At 43.4% G+C, this 26483-nt stretch overlaps 1 protein-coding gene across 1 annotated transcript in view; it reads left to right on the top strand.

Moving 5' to 3' along the window:
* Positions 1–6691: 6691 nt before the first annotated feature.
* LOC142473311 (uncharacterized) overlaps positions 6692–26483 on the top strand; it is a 54236-nt gene continuing 34444 nt past the window's right edge. The window contains exons 1-3 of the mRNA XM_075580509.1: positions 6692–6995; positions 23316–24307; positions 24573–24686. Of these exons, the coding sequence (XP_075436624.1) occupies positions 23659–24307; positions 24573–24686 (763 nt within the window). The 5' untranslated portion in view covers positions 6692–6995; positions 23316–23658. The remainder of the gene's footprint in view (positions 6996–23315; positions 24308–24572; positions 24687–26483) is intronic.

Consider the following 26483-nt stretch of genomic DNA (forward strand, 5'->3'; position numbering starts at 1 on the left):
TAATATAGGATGGATGTGTATAAGGTATATAATGTAGGATGTATACAGTATAATATAGGGTGGATGTGTATAAGGTATATAATGTAGGATGGATGAAGTATATAATATAGGATGGATATGTATAAGTTATATAATGTAGGATGTATGAAGTATATAATATAGGATGGATGTGTATAAGTTATATAATGTAGGATGGATGAAGTATATAATGTAGGATGGATGTGTATAAGTTATATAATGTAGGATGTATGAAGTATATAATATAGGATGGATGTGTATAAGTTATATAATGTAGGATGGATGAAGTATATAATATAGGATGGATGTGTATAAGGTATATAATGTAGGATGGATGAAGTATATATTATAGGATGGATGTGTATAAGTTATATAATGTAGGATGTATGAAGTATATAATATAGGATGGATGTGTATAAGGTATATAATGTAGGATGTATGAAGTATATAATATAGGGTGGATGTGTATAAGGTATATAATGTAGGATGGATGAAGTATATAATATAGGATGGATGTGTATAAGTTATATAATGTAGGATGGATGAAGTATATAATGTAGGATGGATGTGTATAAGTTATATAATGTAGGATGTATGAAGTATATAATATAGGATGGATGTGTATAAGTTATATAATGTAGGATGGATGAAGTATATAATATAGGATGGATGTGTATAAGTTATATAATGTAGGATGTATAAGGTATATAATGTAGGATGTATAAGGTATATAATGTAGGATGGATGTGTATAAGGTATATAATATAGGGTGGATGTGTATAAGGTATATAATGTAGGATGTATGTAATGTATATAATATAGGGTGGATGTGTATAAGGTATATAATGTAGGATGTATAAGGTATATAATGTAGGATGGATGAAGTATATAATATAGGGTGGATGTGTATAAGGTATATAATGTAGGATGTATAAGGTATATAATGTAGGATGTATAAGGTATATAATGTAGGATGGATGTGTATAAGGTATATAATGTAGGATGGATGAAGTATATAATGTAGGATGGATGTGTATAAGGTATATAATATAGGATGGATGTGTATAAGGTATATAATGTAGGATGGATGTGTATAAGGTATATAATGTAGGATGTATAAGGTATATAATATAGGGTGGATGTGTATAAGGTATATAATGTAGGATGTATAAGGTATATAATGTAGGATGTATAAGGTATATAATATAGGATGGATGTGTATAAGGTATATAATGTAGGATGGATGTGTATAAGGTATATAATGTAGGATGTATAAGGTATATAATATAGGGTGGATGTGTATAAGGTATATAATGTAGGATGTATAAGGTATATAATGTAGGATGTATAAGGTATATAATATAGGATGGATGTGTATAAGGTATATAATGTAGGATGTATAAGGTATATAATGTAGGATGTATAAGGTATATAATGTAGGATGTATAAGGTATATAATGTAGGATGGATGTGTATAAGGTATATAATGTAGGATGTATAAGGTATATAATGTAGGATGGATGTGTATAAGGTATATAATGTAGGATGGATGTGTATAAGGTATATAATGTAGGATGTATAAGGTATATAATGTAGGATGTATAAGGTATATAATGTAGGATGGATGTGTATAAGGTATATAATGTAGGATGGATGTGTATAAGGTATATAATGTAGGATGTATAAGGTATATAATGTAGGATGTATAAGGTATATAATGTAGGATGTATAAGTTATATAATGTAGGATGTACTGTATAAGGTAAATAATGTAGGATGTATAAGGTATATAATATAGGGTGGATGTGTATAAGGTATATAATGTAGGATGTATGTAATGTATATAATATAGGGTGGATGTGTATAAGGTATATAATGTAGGATGTATAAGGTATATAATGTAGGATGTATAAGGTATATAAGGTGCTGTCTGATAGCGTCAAATCTAGATTGTGATCTTTCAAATAAAAGATCTTGATAAACAATATAATAAAGTGAATTTACAGCGATTTAAATAAATCTTATAGTATTCAGTGACTATAAACAGAATGGTGATAATAATTCACATGAATTATTTTTATCTGTGTACGATGCTGCTCATCCTCAATCCAGGATTTCTTTCTTCATCCTCGTGATATAGCGGAGCGCAGTTATATGAAAGAGAAGAAACATATACAAAATAGCGCAATATGTCTACAACTTCAGGTAAGGAATCCAAGTCTCATTCATCCAATGAATTGAATACTCACAGATATATCTGTGGCAACATGTATATAAAGGTATCTTTAAAATGGCAGGTTTTTTGTTTCTTTACGTCAACCTCAATGTTGTGCGGTTCAGGGAGGTTTCTTCAACGCTTGCAGTGATAAGAGAAAAGAGCAGACATAGTGTAGACTGTATAAAAAAATGTATCTGATTAAAATAATGCCAGATTCACTCACATGGTTCCCAAGTAAATAAAGCAGTTTGATCTAAATGATCTCCGCTGCCGACCGAGGCTCCGAGCAGTCTCCTCACTCGATACACTGGAGGGTTCCCGTCTCGTGTCTCTCACGGCTCGCGCACTTCCGGGTTGCAGGGAAATCTCACGGCGGTTTGGAGTCAGTTGGTGATACTTTTGGTGACACTCTACGTGTTTCTCCTTATCCGAGGTTTCTTCAGGAGTGTCTTGCATTCTAATTACGGGTCTTTAAATACCTCTCCTAATATTACTATTGGCTAAACGTGAACCAATGAGGCACACAGATGCATCTAAGATGTAAACATGGAACGCCTTACATAACATGGCACATATATTATATCTTGAGGCTGACATGCCTAAAGTCCAAAAATACATGCTGATACAGTGTATTTATACACATTTTATTAAAATGGGTTAAAAATAGGTTAAAAAATCTGAACATTTTAAAATATATATTTAAAGATAAATCTATCTGTAATGAAGCTGGTTTATCTGTGGGGTAGAGAACAGAAGTTAGGAGCCATAATAATATTCACAAAAAGGCACTCATATCTATCTCAGCATTCAAGCCTGAGGGTATTATGGTATTGATCTCATAAATCCAAAAGGATTCCCTTTTAATTAACTCCATATTTCTGTCCCCACCTCTCCAATGTGGCATCACCATCTCTATGCCTATGTATTGTAACCCTATGGGGTCTGCTTGATGTACATCCAAAAAATGTTTAGACACGCTATGGGTTTTTAATTTTCTTTTAATATTACCGATATGTTCTAAAATGCGTGTCTTTAATGGTCGGATTGTCTTGCCGATGTATTGCAAACCACAGGGGTATGTGAGAAGATAGACTATATATTTGGAACGACAATTAATATGCTGTGTAATAGTGTATGCTTTATTTGTAGCTTTTGACTTAAATTTCTCACATGCACCACTGTTTTTGCAAGCTAGGCAATTTCTACAATTAAAAAATCCCTTTGGGAGGTCTAACCACCCTGGTTCTTTGGGCTCTACATGTTTCTTTAAAATACTAGGGGCTATTTTAGTCTTAATATTGGAGGCTTTTGTGTAAATCACTTTTTCTGGGAGATAACTACCTAATATTGGATCATTTTTAATTACGTGCCAATGCTTGTTTAGAATCGACTTTATCTCCCCTGCTTCTTTGTTGAATTGAGTCATGTAATTAAAAATTATCCAATATTGGGTAGTTAGCTCCCAGAAAAAGCTGGCAAAAACAGTGGTGCATGTGAGAAATTTAAGTCAAAAGCTAAAAATAAAGTATACACTATTACACAGCATATTCATTGTCGTTCCAAATATATAGTCTAATATACAGAGGAGGGACAGGAGAGAGGAGAGATGAGAAAGGGAGAGGAGAGAGAAAGAGGGGGAGGGGAGAGAGGAGAGTGGAGAAGGGGGGGAGGAGACAGAAGGAGAGTGGAGAAGGGGGGAGAGGAGACAGAAGGAGAGTGGAGAAGGGGGGAGAGGAGACAGAAGGAGAGTGGAGAAGGGGGGAGAGGAGAGTGGAGAGGAAAGAGGAGGAGAGAGGAGGAGAGGAGAGATGAGAGGGAGAAAGGAAGAGGAGAGAGAAAGAGGGGGAGGGGAGAGTGGAGAAGGGGGGAGGAGCCAGAAGGAGTGTGGAGAGGAGGGAGAAGGAGGGACAGGAGAGAGGTAGAGGAGAGAGAAGGAGGGAGAAAGGAAGAGGATAGAAGGAGGGAGAGAAGAGAGAAGGAGGGAGAAAGGTAGAGAAGAGAGGGAGATCAATTGATCAGGGGGGGATGATGTGAGATGCAGGGAGGGGGGATGATGTGAGATGCAGGGTGGGGGGATGATGTGAGATGCAGGGGGGGGGAGAGATGTGAGATGCAGGAGGGGGGATTTATTTTATTTATAAAATATTTTACCAGGAAGTAATACATTGAGAGTTACCTCTCGTTTTCAAGTATGTCCTGGGCACAGAGTAAAACAAAATAATACATGGTTACAAATACAGTTACATAAATGAACAGGGTATACATTATATACAAGACATTGCATGCACAGTTAAAGAAAATATATATTATGAGCGTATGAAACAGTTACAGACCAGATTAAAGTGTGAGACAGCCTTAGATTTGAAAGAACTTAAGCTGGTGGTGGATATGAGAGTCTCTGGTAGGTTGTTCCAGTTTTGGGGTGCACGGAAGGAGAAGGAGGAACGTCCGGATACTTTGTTGAGTCTTGGGACCATGAATAGTCTTTTGGAGTCTGATCTCAGGTGATAGGTACTGCATGTGGTAGGGGTGAGGAGCTTGTTCAGGTAGCTGGGTAGCTTGTCCAGAAAGTATTTGAGGGTGAGACAAGAAAGGTGAACTTTGCGCCTAGACTCAAGTGATGACCAATCTAGTTCTTTGAGCATTTCGCAGTGATGTGTGTTGTAGTTGCATTGGAGAACAAAACGACAAATTGAATTGTAGAGGGTGTCATGTTTGCTAAAGTGGGTTTGAGGAGCCGAGCCATGTGATGATGTGATGATGATATGAGATGCAGGGAGGGGGGATGATGTGAGATGCAGGGAGGGTGAGGTGGGGTGATGTTTAAACCAAAATCATTACAAAATATATACACATTGTTTATTCAAAAGTATGAGTTAATTATTATGTATTACCCCCACTGCTTTACACGTCTATTTTGTGATTTACCCCTGTCGAACATGTGTCATCCAGATAGGGGTTCCCAGAAATTATACAAAATACTTAAAGGGTTCCTCCAAACAAAAAAGGTTGTGAATCACTGTGTTAAAGAAACCTCCCTGAACCGCGCAACATTGAGGTTGACGTAAAGAAACAAAAAACCTGCAATTTTAAAGATACCTTTATATACATGTTGCCACAGATATATCTGTGAGTATTCAATTCATTGGATGAATGAGACTTGGATTCCTTACCTGAAGTTGTAGACATATTGCGCTATTTTGTATATGTTTCTTCTCTTTCATATAATTGCGCTCCCTAACCACCTTGGACACCACTATAATGTAGGGTGGATGATGGATGTATATTAGGTATATAATGTAGGATATATGTATGAAGTATATAATGTAGGATGGATGATGAATGTATATTAGGTATATAATGTAGGATGTATATAATGAAGGATGGATGATGAATGTATATTAGGTATATCATGTAGGATGTATATAATGAAGGATGGATGATGAATGTATATTAGGTATATAATGTAGGATGTATGTATGAAGTATATAATGTAGGGTGGATGATGGATGTATATTAGGTATATAATGTAGGATGTATGTATGAAGTATATAATGTAGGATGGATGATGAATGTATATTAGGTATATAATGTAGGATGTATATAATGTAGGATGGATGATGAATGTATATTAGGGATATAATGTAGGATGTATATAATGAAGGATGGATGATGAATGTATATTAGGGATATAATGCAGGATGTATGTATGAAGTATATAATGTAGGATGGATGTATGAAGTATATAATGTAGGATGGATGATGAATGTATATTAGGGATATAATGTACTGTAGGATGTATGAAGTAAAAAATGTAGGATGTATGATGAATGTATATTAGGTATATAATGTAGGGTGGATGATGGATGTATATTAGGTATATAATGTAGGGTGGATGATGGATGTATATTAGGTATATAATGCAGGATGTATGTATGAAGTATATAATGTAGGATAGATGATGAATGTATATTAGGTATATAATGTAGGATGGATGATGGATGTGTATAAGTTATATAATGGTGGATGGTTGTAATGTAGGATTTCTTTGTTGTTAACTTTCTACTGCGATGTTTTGGGGTTACTCTAGTCCATGTGTGACCTCATGTTTTGCCCATTTATTAGACTTCCAAACAGGTGCAAGTGTCAGTATATTGTACTCTGGGTCTCCAGCAGTATGTGAAGGCTTTTGCAGTGAATTGTACAGATCTGCTCTTTCCCAACCCCCCATGCTCGGCGATTGATGAGTACAGTCTGCCAGCCTTTCAGTGAGGCTTTAGTTGCTGTCTATATGCAGGGAATCCATGCGTTCCACAGAGTGTCACTGACAGGAAGCTCTGTGTGCAGGGAATCCATGCGTTCCATAGAGCGTGTCACTGACAGGAAGCTGCTGTGTGCATCGAATCCATGCGTTCCACAGAGTGTGTCACTGACAGGAAGCTGTCTGTGCAGGGAATCAATGCGTTCCACAGAGCGTGTCACTGATGGGAAGTGCAGCCAGCTCCAGCTGTGGACATCACTGTAATGGCTGTACAGTGCAAAGAGACGCTGACCAGAAGCACACGTGTGTCCGCAGGGACTATACAAGCCTCCTTGGCTGGACATTATGATGAAGCCTGACAAAGGGGCAGGGGGCGTTGTAACGCTGCTGTAGTGTGCACATATAACAGTGCCTGGCGCTAACCTCTCTGTACTGAGACTGTATTTGCTGCTTTGTTTGATACATTAAAGAAGAAACTTGGTGAGACCAAAAGCAAAACGTAAGTCTTTCATTCCCTTCACTTTCTGAGTGCTGACCGGTACTGGTGTTTGTATAGTGCTATAGCGGTATAGCATTTATATTAGACAGGGTAAGTGCTAGTTCATCCTATTTTGTCTGTAGTTGTAATATACACAGTTTCATAGTAGATGAGGTTGAAAAAAGACGTACGTCCATCAAGTTCAACCCATGCTAAATTTAGACAACCGATACTTTGTCCTATATCTATACTTATTGATCCAGAGGAAGGCAAACAAAAAACCCCAGTGTCATATCATCCAATGATATCTCATAAGGGGAAAATAAATTCCTTCCTGACTCCAAGAATTGGCAATCAGATTAATCCCTGGATCAACATCCTTCCCATGTTACTTATTTGGTATATCCCTGTATACCTTTCCCATCTAAAAAGATGTCCAAGCTTTTTTTGAACAAATCTATTGTATCTGCCATCACAGTCTCCATGGGTAATGAATTCCACATTTTTTTTTTTTTTCAACTCAAATTTTATTGCCAGATTACATGTTTGACAGACATTTCAAAGCTTTTTATCAAAAGCATAATCATAACAATATCAATCGCCCATGCATCTTTGTTCTCCGCAGGTGAAGACAGGACAAACTGGGAAGACAGATAGGCAGACATTACACATGCATCTGACGGAGAGAGGGGGGGGTAGGGGTATCCGGGGGGGGGAGGGAGATGGGGGGGGTCCTTCTACCGTGGTTTCACCGACAGCTCTGCATCTTCCGGCTTATCGCTCCTTGGGGGGTGCAGGTTTCACCCCGGCGGCGGCCCCGACAGCTCCCTGTCTGGTTCAATCCGAGTAACTCCGATTTGTCCTGTACGTCTATGTTTAGACTACTGCCCAGCGGAGAACGCATCTATCCTAATCATTGCCATATCGTGGACCTTTCTACCCCTGGTATATCTGTCTGAGCCAACCACGGCGTCGAGACTTTTAAATAGTTTGTGCCAGTATCGTTGACCATACTCGTCAATTGCTCCATCTGGCAGACTGTCCAAATTCTATTCCGAATTGCAGTAATTGATGGAATCTCATTTTGTTTCCAACGTGCTGCGATCTCTCCTCTTACCGCCATCGCAAAGTGCGATATTAATTTGTTTGTTTTTCTGGAGAGGCCCGGGCGCGGTCTGTTTAGAAGAAACTGCCACGGGTCTAGCGGGATATTTATGCCTAGGATTCTGCTCAGCCAATCTTGGATTGAATCCCAGACGTTAGTTAGCTTGGGGCAAGACCACAGCATGTGTAACAAGTCTGCCTGTTGTCCACATTGTCTCGGGCACAATGGGGAGTAACTGGGCAGGAATTTAGCCAATTTTGTGGGGGTGTGGTACCATCTCATCATAACTTTATATGCGTTCTCCCTGAGGGTCGTACACATGGAGCTTTTGGAGACAGCCGTGGTGATTTTCGTCCAGTCCTCTACGTCTAATACTTCTCCTAGGTCCGTCTCCCATTTGGTCATGTAGCCTAATTTTTCAGTTACTGTCGAGCTAGAACCAGTTACTTCCTTGTACAGCTGCGATGTGAGTCCAACTGTGCTTGTCCCTGTTCGGCAGAGCTTTTCAAAGTTCGTTAATTGGTTTCTAGGTTGTGGAGCTTGGTAAAATGCTCTGACCTGAAGGTACCTAAAGAATTCAGCATTGGGGATATTGTTGTTAGATTTAAGGATATCAAATGTTTGAATGCCTCTTCTGCCCTCCAGGTCCACTAATCTGTTAATATGATTAGCTTTCCAAATTGTAAAGTCCGCACTGTTCAGTCCAGGAGCAAGCAATGGGTTCCCCCACAGTGGGGTCATGCCTGATGCTTTATGGGTCAAATTGCATTTAAGCCTGGTGCTCTCCCACACCGAGATTGAGTTAGCCATTGAGCAAAGCGGCATTTTAGTGCTTAATCGCACTTTTTTGGGTAGCCAGATTAAATGTCCTAGTTCAACCGGGGAGCAAATCTCTTTTTCTAATGCCACCCACCTTTTGGAGTCTAGGTTGGTGTGCCATTGCACGATTTGGCATAATTGGGCCGCTTTATAATAAGCCAACAAGCAGGGCACCGCAAGCCCCCCTGCCCCTGTTTGGTTGCGCATTATCCGCCTGCCCACTCTCGCCTTCTTCCCTCCCCAGATAAATCTATCTATCTCGGATTGGAGCGAGAGGGCGTCCTTCAATCCCACTGGTACCGGGAGGGTCTGGTATAAGTAAAGAAGGCGAGAGAGCAGGTTCATTTTAATACAGTGAATTTTCCCTATCCAAGAGATTTTGTGTTTGGCCCATCCCCTTATGTCCCCTCGTATGGTTTGCATCAGTTTGGGATAATTTGCCTGGTACCGCAGTTTGGTTGTCTTGGTTACATTAATCCCTAGATATTTAATTTGTGTCTGCTGCCAGTTAACGTTAAAGTTGAGGGTGAACAGCTTCTCCATGTGTTTTGGTAAATTTATATTCATAGCGTCTTATTTAGATTGGTTTATCTTAAATCCGGAGATCCTATTAAATCTACCCAGTAAATCGAATAAGTTTGGCAGAGAGGTGAGGGGCTAGATATTGTCAGGAACACGTCATCCGCATACAGTGCCACCTTATGCGACTGGCTTCCAATGTCAATACCAGAGATATCTTTGCTGTCTCGTATTTGCGCGGCTAGGGGCTCCATACATAGCGCAAACAGGAGAGGGGAGAGCGGACAGCCCTGCCTCGTTCCGCTCTTGATTAAGAAGGGGTCCGACGCGAACCCCTGGTGGGTCACTCTGGCTGACGGAGCCGAGTATAGGGAGAATATAGCTTCAATCAGTTTCGTTCCCATCCCAAATGCTCCGAGCGTGACCTCTAGATATGGCCAGTCTATCCTATCAAACGCTTTTTCTGCATCCAGACTGAGCGCCATAACTGGTATGGATCTTGTGTTGGCTATTTCTAGCAGATCAATGATTCGTCGGGTTTTATCAGCACTTGTCGACCCGCTATGAACCCGATCTGATCTGGGTGCACCAGTCTGGGTAGGATGAGACTCAATCTATTGGCCAATAGTTTAGCGTATATTTTAATGTCTGAATTAATCAGGGATATTGGCCTGTAGCTTCTACAGTCCTGTGGGTCTTTACCCTGTTTGTGTATCACAGAAATTGATGCTTGGAGCATTTGCTGGGGGAAAGGGATCCCACCCAACACTTGGTTGAACATACGGAGGAGATAGGGGATCAATTGTTTCTTATATTTTTTGTAGTACAGGTTCGAGAATCCGTCAGGACCCGGGGCTTTAGAGGGTTTTAGATTTACGATGACCGCTGATATTTCCTCAGCTGTGATGTCCCTGCCCATCACCTCTCTGTCCCCCTCGCTCATTCTTGGTAGATTTGAGTTCTGCAGAAAATCCCGCAGGGCTCTCTCCTTTCCAGAGGAGCGACTCACCTTCTCCCTGTCATAGAGTGTCTCATAATAGCTTTTGAATTCCCCCACTATATTTTTAGGGTCGGCGGAAAGGGTGCCCGATTGCGTGCGTATAGCCTGTATATTATAGCTTTTTGCTTTAGGGTTAATCATCCTGGCTAGTAGGGTATCCGGCTTGTTGGCTTTTTCAAAGAATTTCCTCTTTGACCAAGTCAGCGATTCCTCGGCCTGGGAGGTAAGAAGCAACTTCAGCTTGAGCTGCGTATCTTTAATCTGTTGGAGGATGGCCGGGTCAGGAGACCTCTTATGTCGATCCCAAAGGGTTTTCAATTCGGTCCGTCCTTCTATAATTTTTGTATTCCTTTCTCTCTTCCGTTTGGCTACCAAGCTAATGAGAGTCCCTCATAGTGTTGCTTTATGTCCCTCCCAGAGGGTGATGTGGGAACTCACACTTCCCACGTTTTCTCTAAAGAATTGTATAATTTCTTCCCCAATTTTGTCCTGTACTTCCAGGATTTTGAGTAAGGACTCATTACGTTTCCAGTTTGCTCCTGGTCTGTCCAGCCCTATTTGTGCGCACCTTAGCTCTATGGGTGCATGATCTGACCACGAAATATCATGGATCCCAGTATGGGAGATCTGTGGGACCAGTCTGCTAGTGACAAAGAAGTAATTGATTCTGCTGTAGGAATTATGTGGATGTGAATAGAAGTTGTAGTTTTTGTCAAGAGGGTGGAATTCCTGCCAGACATCCACCAGCCCTAAGTCCCTCAGCCCATTTTCAAGTGCCGTTGGCCAAGCTGCTGGTCTAAGCCTGGGGGGCCCGGACCTATCCATGGCTGCGTTTAGTACTGAGTTAAAGTCCCCTCCCATTATCAGGGCACCTATGGCGTGTTTTTTGATAGCAGTGAATGTTGCAGTGTAGAATGGCGAGTCATGGCCATTTGGAGCGTATATTACTACTATCGTAATGGGCTGCTGGTTTAAAGTCCCCACTAGTATTTATTTATTTTATTTATTTATTTATAAAATATTTTACCAGGAAGTAATACATTGAGAGTTACCTCTCGTTTTCAAGTATGTCCTGGGCACAGAGTAAAACAAATAATACATGGTTACAAATACAGTTACATAATGAGCAGGGTATAAATTATATACAAGACATTGCAAAGCCCAGTTACAGATAATATATATTATGGGCGTATGAAACAGTTACAGACCAGATTAAAGTGTGAGACAGCCTTAGATTTGAAAGAACTTAAACTGGTGGTGGATGTGAGAGTCTCTGGTAGGTTGTTCCAGTTTTGGGGTGCACGGAAGGAGAAGGAGGAGCGGCTGGATACTTTGTTGAGCCTTGGGACCATGGACAGTCTTTTGGAGTCTGATCTCAGATGATAGGTGCTGCATGTGGTAGGGGTGAGGAGCTTGTTCAGGTAGCTGGGTAGCTTGCCCAGAAAGTATTTGAGGGTGAGACAGGAAAGGTGAACTTTGCGCCTAGACTCTAGTGATGACCAATCTAGTTCTTTGAGCATTTCGCAGTGATGTGTGTTGTAGTTGCATTGGAGAACAAAACGACAAATTGAATTGTAGAGGGTGTCAAGTTTGCTAAGGTGGGTTTGAGGAGCCGAGCCATATACTATGTCTCCATAGTCAATAATTGGCATTAGCATCTGCTGTGCTGTGTAGGAGGAACCTTCCGTCCCTATCCTTCTTGATTGTGTCTACCACTAGCCCTAGCCTATTATGTATGAGTATCGCAACTCCCCTTTTCTTTTCTCTAGCAGAGGACAGAAACACCTGTCTAAATTGTTTATCAAAGTATTTCGGAAAACTGGTGGTGCTAAAATATGTCTCCTGGATGAGAACTATGTCAGCTCCCTTTTTCTTATAGTCCGTGAGAGCCACCCTTCTTTTGTTGGGGCAGTTTAAGCCTTTAGCATTGTGGGATATGATAGTCAGCGTCATGGTTTGTGTCTAGTCTCATCTAGCGTCCATCGCCCATCCATGAAGTGTCGGAACCGCACCCGGGGGCCTCCACCTCCCTGCGATGTCCTGCAGTACGTCGAGCTGTGGTGTCATACCACCTAGGTAGAAGGTAGTGTGGGGGGAGGGAGACACATAAGGAACATCTGAAACATAGGGAAAAGTTAACAGGGTGGGGAACGGGAACAGGTAGGGTGTTTGGCTTTATTTGCAGTTCAGATCCCGATTTCACTTCGGGCTGTGGGGTTGACGTCGCTTGTCGGCTCTTCTCGCATCCTTCCATGAAGGGTCCGGTGCAGTTTCCCTGTGGCTATTTCCTCGGGTATTTTGTCCTGGAGCCCTAGTTTGGTGAGGAAGCTGCCGCCATCTTCTAGTCTCCGCAACGTGGTGGCAGCCCCATTTTGTATCACCATTAACCCAAACGGGCACAGCTAACGGTAGCGGGTCCCTGCCTCTCTCAGCACTTTAGTTATGGGGGCAATTTGTTTTCTTTTCAGCAGGGTAGTGGGTGAGATATCCTGATAGACCTGCAGTTTATACCCCTCAAAGTCTCCCTGAGATCTGGTTATTTGGCAGAATGCCTCCTTCACTCTAAAAAAGTGGAAACGGGCTATGATGTCTCTTGGGGGGTCACCTTGCTGTGGTTGCGACCTCAGTGCCCTGTGGCAGCGGTCCAGGTGCAGGTCTGCCTCCGATCGGTCGGGCATTATGTTTTGGAGCCATCTGCACATAAAGTCCTCCGGATCTGTTTCAGTCTCTGGGACCCCCCGGATCCTCACATTGTTCCTCCGATCCCTATTATCCGCATCCTCCTGCCGATCCAATATATCCCTGACTGTTTCCCTCACTTGTACCACTTGTCTGTCTGTTTTGTGGCGTGCCTAGACACTGGCGTCCATTTTCTTTTCAAGAGAGTCTGTGCGCTCGCCTATACCGCAGATATCAGCTCTCAGGGCTGCCACTTCACACTGAAAGCACGTTTTGATGTCTAGGCAGAACTCTCTCATGTCTCTGCGCCTCATAATTTGATTGTCTCTGCTGGTGTCCCGGCCGTCATCTTCCTCCTCTTCCGATTCGGAATCACTTGGCGCCATTCCCTCCTGGCTGGGGGCCCGCGCTGGATCTCCCTTAGTAAAGTAATCGGTCAGGACCGTTGAGGTACTCTTAGAGCGGGTCGTTCTCGGCATCCTGGGACTCTGAGGCAGTTTGGGGATATGAATTGGGGCTTTTTTGTGCTGTTTTGCTGCTTTTTTATTCAAAATTGCCGCCGGCTGAGAACGGAGCTAATGGCTCACACGTTCATGCACTCCTGCCGTCACGCATGCGCCTCGAATCCCACACTTTTAACTGCCCTTACTGTATAGAACCCTTTCCTTTGTTGCTGGTGAAATCTCCTTTCCTCCAACCTTAAGGGATGTCCCCGAGTCCTTTGTACTGCCCGTGGGATGAATAGTTCTTTTGAAAGCTCCTTGTATTGTCCTCGAATATATTTGTAACCCATTGTTATGCACTGCGGAATACGTTGGCACTTCACAAATAAACGATAATAATGCTCCAATTTTATTTACAAACTGATTAACAGCAACAGGGTGTCACTGGGTCTGGCTTTCCCAGTGGCACAGTACTTCGTGTTTAAGATTAATGTGACAGACGGCCGTCACAGAAAGGTCTGGTCACGCCAGACTGCCGGTACCCAAAACATCTGCTCACCGGTATACTGAATCTTTCCACCCTCCGCCCATCGGGAAAGCGCCCCAGTCCTACTGAGGACCCCGAAACACTATCCCTAGCCTTACTCTGTCTTTCCCCAAGTAAATCTGAAATGGCCAGGCAGGTTTTTTCAGGTTTTTTTTTGTTTGTTTTTTTTAGTAAATAAGATTTCCTTGCCAATTATCCCCTATGGTTTTTTTGGTCCAATCAGGAACATTTTAATCTTAAATATATTAAGCTTGTCCTTCCCACTCTTTAAGTAGCAGGTTGTTTCATGCACATGTGGCCTATTAAGACATTTCTCCCAACATTGCAGAGGTAAGTAAGAATTTTCACAGTGTTTGGACCTGTAGAGTGGTCATGCTGTGACGTGGCTTATAACACTTTGGCCAAAGAGTTTAACAATAGTACAGACAGAAAAAAAATCGAGCAAATAGAAGGGGAGGTGGAGTATGCTTATATGTTAAACTGGATCTAAAACCTATTATATGGGAAGATGTTTATGAATGGAATTATGAAAATGTAGAGACTTTGTGGATAGAAATTAGCAGTGGAGGTAAAAGTATAAAGAAAATGTTTGTAGGATATTCTATAAACCACCAAATATCTGTGAGATTGAGGAAGCTAAAATACTTTTGCAAATGGAGAAGGCATCAAAACTGGGTCATGTTTGCATAATGGGGGATTTTAATTATCCAGACATAGACTGGGGAAATGAGATTAGCATTACAGCAAAAGGAAACAGGTTTTTGGGGGTGCTTAAAGACAATTACATGACCCAAATTATTGAGGAACCAAACAGGAGAGGGGCAGTACTGGATTTGGTAATATCAAATGTAGCCATGCCTGGTTTTGGCTACAAGCCTGCCCTCCCTGACATTCAAGCACTGGTAACAGTGCAAGCAGTGACAGAACCAATCCTGGTTTTCCCACAGTATACTTGGTTTGGAACTTTTGGGAAGCGCAGGTGTCACCATGAAAATAAAGACTACATAGTGTAATCAATTTCCCACTTTTTCTAATCTAGGATATCGGCCAAATGGAAACACCCTTATAATAGAGAAGCTGGCAAAATTAAAGAGGTCATTTCAAAACACTGGCACATATTACAGAACGACCCAGTTTTGGGGGAATGAACTTACTAAAATACCTAACATTATATTTACACGAGCAAGTAACCTGAAAGAAAAATTAGCGCCTTGTGTTTTGAAATCATTAAAAAGTATTAATTAGATAATTGGCTTAAATTCTCTAAAGGAAATTACACCTGTGGGAATTGTAAAGCCTGTGACTTTTGTTCAAAAGGGGTTAAAAATCAATTTAAATCAAATAATACACAGGAAGAGTTTTTCATTAAACAATTTATTAATTGCAACAAAGATTTTGTTATCTATTTACTGGAATGTACCTGTGGATTTCAATACATAGGGAAACCTACAAGAGCATTGAAAGTTAGAATCTTAGAACATGTAGGAAATATAAGAAGACAACTAAACACACACAGTGTTCCAAAGCATTTTAATTCACCCCAAAAGTTCCGAACCAAGTATACAGAAGAGGAAAACAGAAACCTTTCTTCAAGAGGGTTGAGCAGCATTTTATCACATATTTTTTCACTTAATATTGTGTTTATTCAATTATTTTTCACGAACACTCTCGTATTATTTATTATATATCACTCATTTGCACATTGTGTATTATTTCCATATTTAAGCACTATAGCACCACTCTAAAATAAGGAGCACCGTAATATCACTTTTTTGATATTTTCCCACAGTAAGCAGCTTCACTGAGTGACGGGGGAGGAGTGTGTTCTGCCCAATCCTGAGCTCAGAACTTGGACCGTTCCCCCCCCCCCATGGTACACCTAAATTTAGCAGTCTCTCCCCTCTGAGAGAAACGGGTACCACATGGGTGTTCTGAGCATTTGCACCTGCTGTCCCCTCCATTTGGGGGAGTGATGAGTGATACCTTACCCCTAACTCTTATTAGGGAGTCAGGGAAGAGCATGGACTGCCCCTGGTGCCCTTGGCCTGTGGTGGATGTCCAGGGACCATCCTGAGGTTGGAGACCTATTTGACTGCTGAAGTTGATACAAGTTGTGTTGCTGTGTATGCAGAGAGACAATAAAGTGTTCCAGTTAACTATACTCCTGCCTGGTGTGCAATCTATCTGGGGGAGTGGAAGTAAGTTCTCCTGCAGGGATTGTCTCCACATCCCTGGAGCCTGCAGCAGATGGAGGCGCTGCACCAGGTGAGATAAAGATCAGTAATCTACCCCAGAAGCCTGACCTGATATCCCCACTACCAACGGCGGACAACTCAGCAACATGTGAACCAGCAGATATCCAGCACTATACACCTGGTAACGGGAATCTCTCAGAGAATCCCTGCTTCACTCCTTGGTGAAGCAAGTTTCCTGAAGTTTGTGGTTCAATACTATATCAACACCGCTGATCGATGAGGAGTCTGCGGGGAACACCGTTACACAAACATTGTAGAAGTAATAACAAATATTCAAGTCCGGGAATATTTGAGTAACAGTGATCATAACATGGTCTCATTTGAAATAAATTATCATAAACCATATTACTTGGGTTCAAATAATGTATGTATGTATGTATGTCTTTATTTGTATAGCGCCATAAAATGTACATAGCGCTTCACAGTAGTAATACATGTCATATAAATAACAAATATAAATAACAGATCATGGGAATAAGTGCTTCAGACATACTGTAAAAGTAACATTAAGGAAGGAGTCCTTGCTCCGAGGAGCTTACAATCTAATTGGTAGGTAGGGAGAACGTACAGAGACAGTAGGAGGGAATACTAGTAAGTGCTTCTGCAGGGGGCCAAGCTTTGTGTCATGTGTCCATGATTATCCAGTGCTACTCATATGCTTCTTTAAGCAGATGTGTCTTAAGGTGGGTCTTAAAGGTGGATAGCGAGGGGGCTAGTCGGGTATTGAGGGGAAGGGCATTCCAGAGGTGTGGGGCAGAAAGTGAGAAAGGTTTAAGGCGGGAGAGAGCTTTAGATACAAAGGGGGTAGTAAGAAGACTTCCTTGAGAAGAACGCAAGAGTCGTGATGGTGCATAGCGAGAAATTAGGGCTGAGATGTAATGAGGGGCAGAAGAATGTAAAGCTTTAAAAGTGAGGAGGAGAATTGAGTGTGAGATACGCGATTTAATCGGAAGCCAGGAGAGGGATTTCAGCAGGGGAGACGCTGAGACAGATTTAGGAAAGAGAAGAGTGATTCTGGCAGCAGTGTTTAGGATAGATTGTAGGGGAGACAGGTGAGAGGTAGGAAGGCCGGACAGCAGGAGGTTGCAGTAATCGAGACGGGAGAGAATGAGGGCCTGAGTCAGAGTTTTAGCAGTTGAGTAACAGAGGAAAGGGCGTATCTTTGTGATATTGCGGAGGAAAAAGCGACAAGTTTTAGAAACGTTTTGAATATGAGAGGAGAATGAGAGAGAGGAATCAAGTGTGACCCCTAGGCAGCGTGCTTGGGCTACTGGGTGAATGATCGTATTTCCAAAAGCAATGTGGAAGGAGGTAGTAGGGCCAGGTTTGGGAGGTAGTATAAGGAGCTCTGTTTTTGCCATGTTAAGTTTCAGTCGGCGGATGGCCATCCAGGATGATATAGCAGAGAGACATTCAGAAACTTTGGTCTGTATAGCAGGTGTAAGGTCAGGGGTTGAAAGGTAAATTTGTGTGTCGTCAGCATAGAGGTGATATTTAAACCCAAAAGATGTGATTAGGTCACCTAGAGAGAGTGTGTAGAGTGTGTAGAGAGAAAATAAAACCTTTAAACTTTAGAAAGGCAGATTTTAATGACCTGGGGGTTTTAGACTTTTTTTTTTTTTTTAAATATATTTCAGCCATGTTATTAAGCCAAAGGAAACGAGCGTTGTGGCCGGATGCAGCAGGCTTTATAAAGGTGTGGCGCTAACCTTGATGAAGCATGCTGTGTCCGGCCAAAACGTTGTTTCCTTTGGCTAAATAACATTTGGTGAAATATCTTTATAAATGTATTGTATTGTTCTGTGGAAATGCAGGATGTTCCTACAAAGCGGCTGAATGGGAGAAACTGCAGAAGAGGATAAAGGTGTGAGGGATCAAACCCCCCTATTTAATATGGTAGGATGTGTGGCCAGGGGAGGGGAAGTTACTGCTCTGCATTACCCACTTCTCATTGTATGAAATAGAAAAGGGAGTCTGGGTCAGTATGGAAAGGATATACACTCAAAGCGCTCTACCCACAAATGATATATCTACAAGCACCCAGTGGTGGTATTACAGTCACTGTCACTACTGTGCTCAATATTTGCATACAAAATTACATATAAAATACCAAACATTTGCGTGTATAGAATAGTCTCTGTAAAGTACTTTCTGTCTGGAAAAGTTACGGATTCTCTCAAAATTCGTCACTTAGAACTTGGGTGTTGTGACACAAGATTGTCTTAAATATTTAAGGTTTGTAGGTGGAATATTCCTCTGCAGATTGTAGAAAATTAGTCACAATGACATCTGAATCTTTGATACATTTATGTGTTTTTAACGCGGGATGTAGAAGTATATTTATAGTGGCCACACCATCTCCACTTTCTGTGATTCGGACACACGAGCTTGGCTAGCTCTCCTGCAGAACCAGTCCCCACAGAGTCAAAATAAAGAGTATATTGTGTAATATGGTCTAAATTTAATAGATAAAGGTTTTTTTGTTATCGCACTCATGAATTCCCAGTTCTTTTCGGCGGTTTGGATGGTAAAGCTTCACACCGCAGGGTTCAGGGTGTAGTCCCCGGTTAGTCCGGTCACACACACCTGGCGTTCTCTCTCCACCTCTCCTCTCTCTCGTGGTCAGGCGCTGCGTCTTTCACACTTCAATCTGACAACATGCGTCACCATGGTAACTCGGGCTGAAGGCTTATGGCTTAATAGCATATAACTAAACCGACTTAACCCTATGGGGGGGGGGGGGGGCAGAGAGAGAGAGAAATCGGCACAAAGCAGAAAAGAGGGGGGGAGAGATGTTATATGGGGCAGTAGGAGGATTTATAGGGAGCATTAAGGGGAGTTATACGGCGTGGTTTATATAGGGTTATAGGAAGGGGCTATATGACAATATATTATGTGCAGTGCCTTTAGGAATAACATGAAGTCTATGGGGAAATATATATATATACATATGTACAAATATAGGCCCAGATACTTATCTAACATGTGGGATCAGGGAGATGATAGCCCATGGCAAGAAGAAATGTAGAGCGCCTATGTGATAATACACAAAAATATGAACAAAAGCGGAGAACCGTCTCCTAAACCAATGCTCTAAGTCAGCGGTGCGCAAACTGTGGGGCGCGACCCCCAGGGGGGCGCGACACTGCCGACGGGGGGCGCGGGGTTTACAGAGGCCCCGCGCGCTTCCCGAAGGCACTTAAATTAAGTGCCGGGGGAGCTGCAGGGCCTCTGTAAACCTAACTTACCGTGGCTCCGGCAGCTTCCTCCCTGCGGCGCCATGGCAACGCGGCGTCAAAATGACGCTGCGAGGTCATGTGACGTCACGTTGCTATGGCAACGTGACGTCATTACGCCGGAGCGCGGGTAAGTTGGGGTTGGGGGGGCGCGGGAGCGAGGGGACAGCCGTCAGGGGGGCGCAGGGAAAAAAGTTTGCGCCCCCTGCTCTAGGTTATGCAAAAAAGCTCCCAGATTAGTATAAATAACTATATACTGATGTCTTCATATCCTACATGAATGCACTGTTGTTGGTGTATCAGGGTCAATAAACATGAGTACATCAAAAGGTAATTTGTGCCCAAACATGAGGGTATGTAAAGATATTTGAAACATAGGATGGCAAGGAAACCGTGTGAGAAGGGAACCTGACCCCTGAAACAATAATACAATACAAAAACGGTGCTAGACCATAAATTGAAGCAAAATTCGATATATTTAGTACTCACGACCTTGTTACATACAGCTCCTGGTAACAGCGTGCTCTCAGCCCGACATGTAGATCAGAACAGGAATTCCTCCCGAGGGGGAAGATAATGGCGGTGCACTGTGTGCCAACGAGTGCTTCATGCGTTCCGGATGCAGGAAGAAAAAAACGGATGCTGGATCACTATTTCAAAAGAATAATTTAATGAACGTGGGGCAACATAAGACTAAAACAAGTAATCTTGAGAGGATCCTTGACGCGTTTCGTGCAATCTCTGCACTTTGTCAAACGCATGAAGCACTCGTTGGCACGCAGTGCACTGCCAATACACAAAAATATGCTGAAATATCCCAAAGGGAAAAACATACGGGCAAAAAAAAAGTAATTGTGCCAACGTTTTGGGGTAAGCTCATTCCCCTGTGTATAATACAGGAGGTACGTCTCTTCTCTACAAAACATTCTCCCGATATCGACAAAGGATCAAAAAGCAGTTTAGAATGTCCGTGGGTTGGATGCATCTTTTGTGAATCCTCCGTGGGTTGGATACACGCTCCGTGGATCCCCCGTGAGTTGCATACGTGCTCTGCAGATTCCCTGTGGGTTGGATACGCGCTCCCCGGATCCCCCGTGAGTTGCATGCGCGCTCTGCCGATCCCCCGTGAGTTGCATGCGTGCTCTACCGATCCCCCGTGAGTTGCATGCGCGCTCTGGCGATCATCTGTGGGTTGCATGCGCGCTCTGCCGATCCCCCGTGGGTTGCACGCGCGCTCTGCCGATCCCCCGTGGGTTGCATGCGCGCTCTGCAGATCCCCCGTGGGTTGCATGCGTGCTCTGCCGATCCCCCGTGGGTTGCATGTGCGCTCTGCCGATCCCCCGTGGGTTGCATGCGCGCTCTGCCAATCCCCTGTGGGTTGCATGCGCGCTCTGCCGATCCTCCGTGGGTTGCATGCGCGCTCTGCCAATCCTCCGTGGGTTGCATGCGCGCTCTGCCGATCTCCCGTGGGTTGCACGCGCGCTCTGCCGATCCCCTGTGGGTTGGATACGCACTCCGTATATATGACAATTCTCCATCGACAGTACTAATCAGTGTCTGATGTCATTGCACCTGTGACCCGCTCTGAACCTACGGAGGCTGCTCAGGACCACTAGTCTCCATAGGAACATATACAAGTTGTCATGGTTACCAGCACTGACAATTTTGCCAGAAGGTAAACAAAGCAGCTGCACAGACTCATAGACAAGGAATAAAGAGAGAACCGTGTTGCAGCAGTTACATCAATACTATGTCAACTTTAATAAATGCATGTAACATAATCACAAGGCCATATATAGGTAGGCATGCTAATGTCTATATACAGTGTAATGTTGTTTCCCCCACCTGATAGGAGATTCTGCAATTACAGCGTGTGTGGAGCATGCTACCTGTTGGTAAGCAGGAGGGATGAGTCGTCTGCTGATGGTTGTGGGGACATTGCACAGGTTCCTGGGGTACATACCCCACGTGCTTCTCTAGCAGTGCAGCGCCTCCATCTGCTGCAGGCTCCAGATGTATGGAGGCGATCTCCTACAGTAGAAATACTCCCTCTCCTCCCAGTAAGATCACACACCAGGCAGGAGGTATATAAACAGGAACGACTTTATTTGGGTCAGTACGCACAACACGGAAGTGGCATGCCCAATTACAGTCTCTGAGTCGGCTACCCAGATGTAGGATGGTCAATGGACAACCACTACAGGTTAAGGCCCCCCGCAGCTGTCCTGGCTTTTCCCTGCCCCTCTAGTAGAGAGAGGTAAGGTTCACATCACTCTCCCCCGAGGGGAAGAGGAACAGAGAAGGCCCAATGCTCAGACTCTCTGCTGTGTGACCTGCCACTGTGGGGAGAGACACTCCTATATTTGGGCGGCAATCTCCCTTAAGTACAACCAGGAGGAGGGCACCAGGTCTGACCCAGGATTGGGTATACTCAGGCCTAGTTCCACCTCCTCCCCCTGTCTCTCAAGGGTACTGCAGGGAGTGGTGAAAACCCATGATTACTACTGGCAGGCCTGCTCTTACCAGGGCAGACTGGTAGCCAGAACCCAGTCCTGGCTACACTAGATTAAAATGTTTTCTTCTAGGTCATTCAAATGGCCATAATAAGATCTGGGCCAATGGATCCAGGTAGTTAGAGATCAGTCACTGTGCAACAATGGACATAAACAGGCACTACTGAAAGTAGATTTAGGAGCAGTATATAGAGCTCATGAACAGCAAAAAACAGTTCAGATGTGTTCTGTTCCATGAACACTTGGGTATTGTGAGCCGTGGAGTTCCACATTCACACAAACATGAAGAATAACTGGAAATGTGTATAAATGGGAGAGATGGCAATATTAACTAGGAGTATGAAATAGAATACCTTGTCTGGCCAAATTATAGGGAGGGTTCTGCAGGACTGGGTAGCGGTGGGATAAAACCACAGAAAGCAAGGACACAGATCACAGGCACTGATAGTTGGATATGAAAACAGGAAAGATGATTCGGGCACACCCTTCAGCCCAGAGGACAAGGCACAAGAGGAGGTAGAAAGGTAAAAAGGAGAATAAGGCAAAAGTGAATAAACGAAATGCTAGATATCCCTAAATGTAAGTGGGTATACCCATGTGCACCAGACTCCTCTGGTGTCGCCATAGATAACCCACCCCCATTGTACTATACAGAATTTTGTTTTATAATAGTATCAGCCGTTAAGATAACTGTACGGTATAGGAAAGGACCCCAGTCTGCAGCCTCAAGCCCATGGTGATCGGCCAAAGTACCAGACCATTCGTACTAAAAGAAGCAGCTGAGATCCCAAATCCTTGTTTATCCCAGTTGGGCTCGTGGTGGATGTATTTAACCCACAGAGGATACATCTAACCCTCTGATTCACAGAGGGTGTAGCCAACGAACGGAGGTTCTACAGACATTCTAACCTGCTTTCTTTATTCCTTTGTTGAAATCGGGCGCATTTTTTGTAAAGGAGAGAGGAAGTAACAGCTGTATTATACATGTGGGAATGGGCTTGAAGGGATAACCCTATAGTCATATTATTATTTTTTCTCTTTCTTTTGAGAATTGTGCTTTCTGACCACTATACTTTGTTCATGTTTCTATTGGTGCCCCTGTCTTCTCTGACTGCTTTGGGGTTACTCTGTGTTCATAATAGATTTGAAAGCCTACACTAAATGCTGTATATTTGTCGAAGAAAAGAGATCATACTCATTACGTTTCTTCCACTCTTTTATACAGGCACAGCTGTCATCCAACAAATATAAACCAAGGAACCTATCTCGGCACCTTCAGAGGAGCACTGCCCACTACCAGCCCGGACAGAGGAGCACTGCCCACTACCAGCCCGGACAGAGGAGCACTGCCCACTACCAGCCTGGACAGAGCACTGCCCACTACCAGCCTGGACAGAGGAGCACTGCCCACTCCCAGCCTGGACAGAGGAGCACTGCCCACTACCAGCATCAACAGAGGGTCACTGCCCACTACCAGCCTGGATAGAGGGGCACTGCCCACTACCAGCCTGGACAGAGGTGCGCTGCCCACTACCAGCCTGGACAGAGGTGCGCTGCCCACTACCAGTATGGACAGAGGAGCACTGCCCACTACCAGCATGGACAAAGGAGCACTGCCCACTACCAGCACGGACAGAGGCGCACTGCCCACTACCAGCACGGACAGATGCACACTGCCCACTACCAGCATGGACAGAGGAGCACTGCCCAGTACCAGCCTGGAAAGAGGAGCGCTGCCCACTACCAGCATGGACAGAGGGGCACTGCCCACTACCAGCACGAACAGAGGGGCACTGCCCACTACCAGCCTGGACAGAGGTGCGCTGCCCACTACCAGCACGGACAGAGGAGCACTGCCCACTCCCAGCCTGGACAGAGGAGCACTGCCCACTACCAGCATCAACAGAGGGTCACTGCCCACTACCAGCCTGGACAGAGGGGCACTGCCCACTACCAGCCTGGACAGAGGGGCACTGCCCACTACCAGCCTGGACAGAGGTGCGCTGCCCACTACCAGCACGGACAGAGGAGCACTGCCCACTACCAGCATGGACAGAGGAGCACTGCTCACTACCTGCCTGGACAGAGGAGCACTGCCCACTACCAGCATGGACAGAGGAGCACTGCCCACTACCAGCATGGACAGGGGAGCACTGCCCACTACCAGCATGGACATGGGAGCACTGCCCACTGCCAGCACGGATCCACACTTGCTATGTGAGTATAGTAGGTATTGTGGTGTCTCTGAGATCTGCAAGGAGGGAATATCTGATTATTGTGCAGTTATGAAACAGCCCAAACTAATTACTCTTGTGTTCTTATAGAACCACTAGCAGGTCAGATATAATATGTAATGTTCTACCAGCAGGGCTAGTAACATTTCTATAACACAGGTATTATACCAATATCAGAGGAGGTGAAATCACAAGAAGAGCCCGCACTCCCAGCTTTACATGGGGCATTTTCCTTTTCTTATTGCCAGGTTTTCCTGTGGTTGTACCAGAGAGGTTAGAGATTAAGACAGAGGAAGAAGAGCCGGACACAGAGGATTATCTGTCCCCAATAAAGAGTGAAATAGATTCACTTCCTGACGGTTGTAAGTAGTACCCTTTTATCCTCACTTATCTGTATTCAGTTTGTTTCAAAATGGACTGAAATGTCTACAATATTGTGGAAAATAACAATTAAGCATGGACAGAAGTATAAGCTACATGTTCTAGTGAAAAAAACACCCATAAATTTTAGGTTATATTGAGAATTTATTTATTTTATTTATTTATAAAATATTTTACCAGGAAGTAGTACAGTGAGAGTTACCTCTCGTTTTCAAGTATGTCCTGGGCACAGAGTAAAACAAATAATACATGGTTACAAGTACAGTTACATAAATGAACAGGGTATACATTATATACAAGACATTGCATGCACAGTTACAGATAATATATATTATGGGCGTATGAAACAGTTACAGACCAGGTTAAAATGTGAGACAGCCTTAGATTTGAAAGAACTTAAACTGGTGGTGGATGTGAGAGTCTCTGGTAGGTTGTTCCAGTTTTGGGGTGCACGGTAAGACAAGGAGGAGCGGCCGGATACTTTGTTGAGCCTTGGGACCATGAACAGTGTTTTGGAGTCAGATCTCAGGTGATAGGTGCTGCATGTGGTAGGGGTGAGGAGCTTGTTCAGATAGGTGGGTAGCTTGCCCAGAAAGTATTTGAAGGCAAGACAGGAAAGGTGAACTTTGCGCCTAGACTCGAGTGATGACCAATCTAGTTCTTTGAGCATTTCGCAGTGATGTGTGTTGTAGTTGCATTGGAGAACAAAACGACAAATTGAATTGTAGAGGGTGTCAAGTTTGCTAAGGTGGGTTTGAGGTGCCGAGCCATATACTATGTCTCCATAGTCAATAATTGGCATTAGCATCTGCTGTGTGATACGCTTTCTGACCAGGAGACTTAGGGAGGATTTGTTCCTGTAAAGTACCCCTAGTTTTGCATAGGTCTTGGTTGTCAGGGTATCAATGTGCATCCCGAATGTTAAGTGGGAGTCAAACCATAAGCCCAGGTATTTAAAACTAGTGACAGGTGTTAGGGTGGTGTTAGCGTTGGTTCTAATCAGGAGCTCAGTCACTGGAAGCTTTACAAATTTAGTCTTGGTCCCAAATACCATTGTTACAGTCTTGTCAGTGTTTAAAAACAGTTTGTTTTGGGAAATCCAGTTTTCGAGTCTCAAAAAGTCAGACTGAAGTATGTGTTGAAGGTCAGATAGGCTATGGCTGTGTGCATATAGGATTGTGTCATCTGCATACATGTGTATTGAGGCTTCCTTACAAGCTGTGGGAAGATCATTAATGAACACTGAGAAGAGTAGGGGCCCCAGAACAGAGCCTTGCGGGACACCACAGGTGATATCCAGGGGGTTGGAGTTAGAGCCTGAGATGGACACATGTTGGGATCTTCCTGATAGGTAGGACTGAAACCAGTTTAAAGCATGCTGCCCTATTCCAGAGCTCTGGAGTTTGTTAAGCAGGATAGCATGATCAACTGTGTCAAAAGCCTTTGCAAAATCTAGGAATACTGCACCAGTGAGTTGTCCCCGTTCCATTCCACACTGGATTTCATTGCAAACTTTTAGCAGGGTAGTTACGGTGGAGTGTTTGGGACGAAAGCCAGATTGGAATTGGCTATGGAAATTTGTTTTGGTATAGAAATCGCTTAGTTGGGAGTGGACACATTTTTCCATGACTTTGGATAGAATTGGGAGAAGTGAGATTGGCCTGTAGTTTGAGACAGTGTTTTTGTCCCCACTTTTGAAGATTGGGACAACTCTGGCAGTTTTCCAGGTCTTAGGGATATGGCCTGCAGACAGCATAGAGTTGACTATGGAAGCAATT

Source organism: Ascaphus truei, assembly GCF_040206685.1.
Source record: "Ascaphus truei isolate aAscTru1 chromosome 3 unlocalized genomic scaffold, aAscTru1.hap1 SUPER_3_unloc_1, whole genome shotgun sequence".
Classification (NCBI taxonomy): Eukaryota; Metazoa; Chordata; class Amphibia; order Anura; family Ascaphidae; genus Ascaphus; species Ascaphus truei.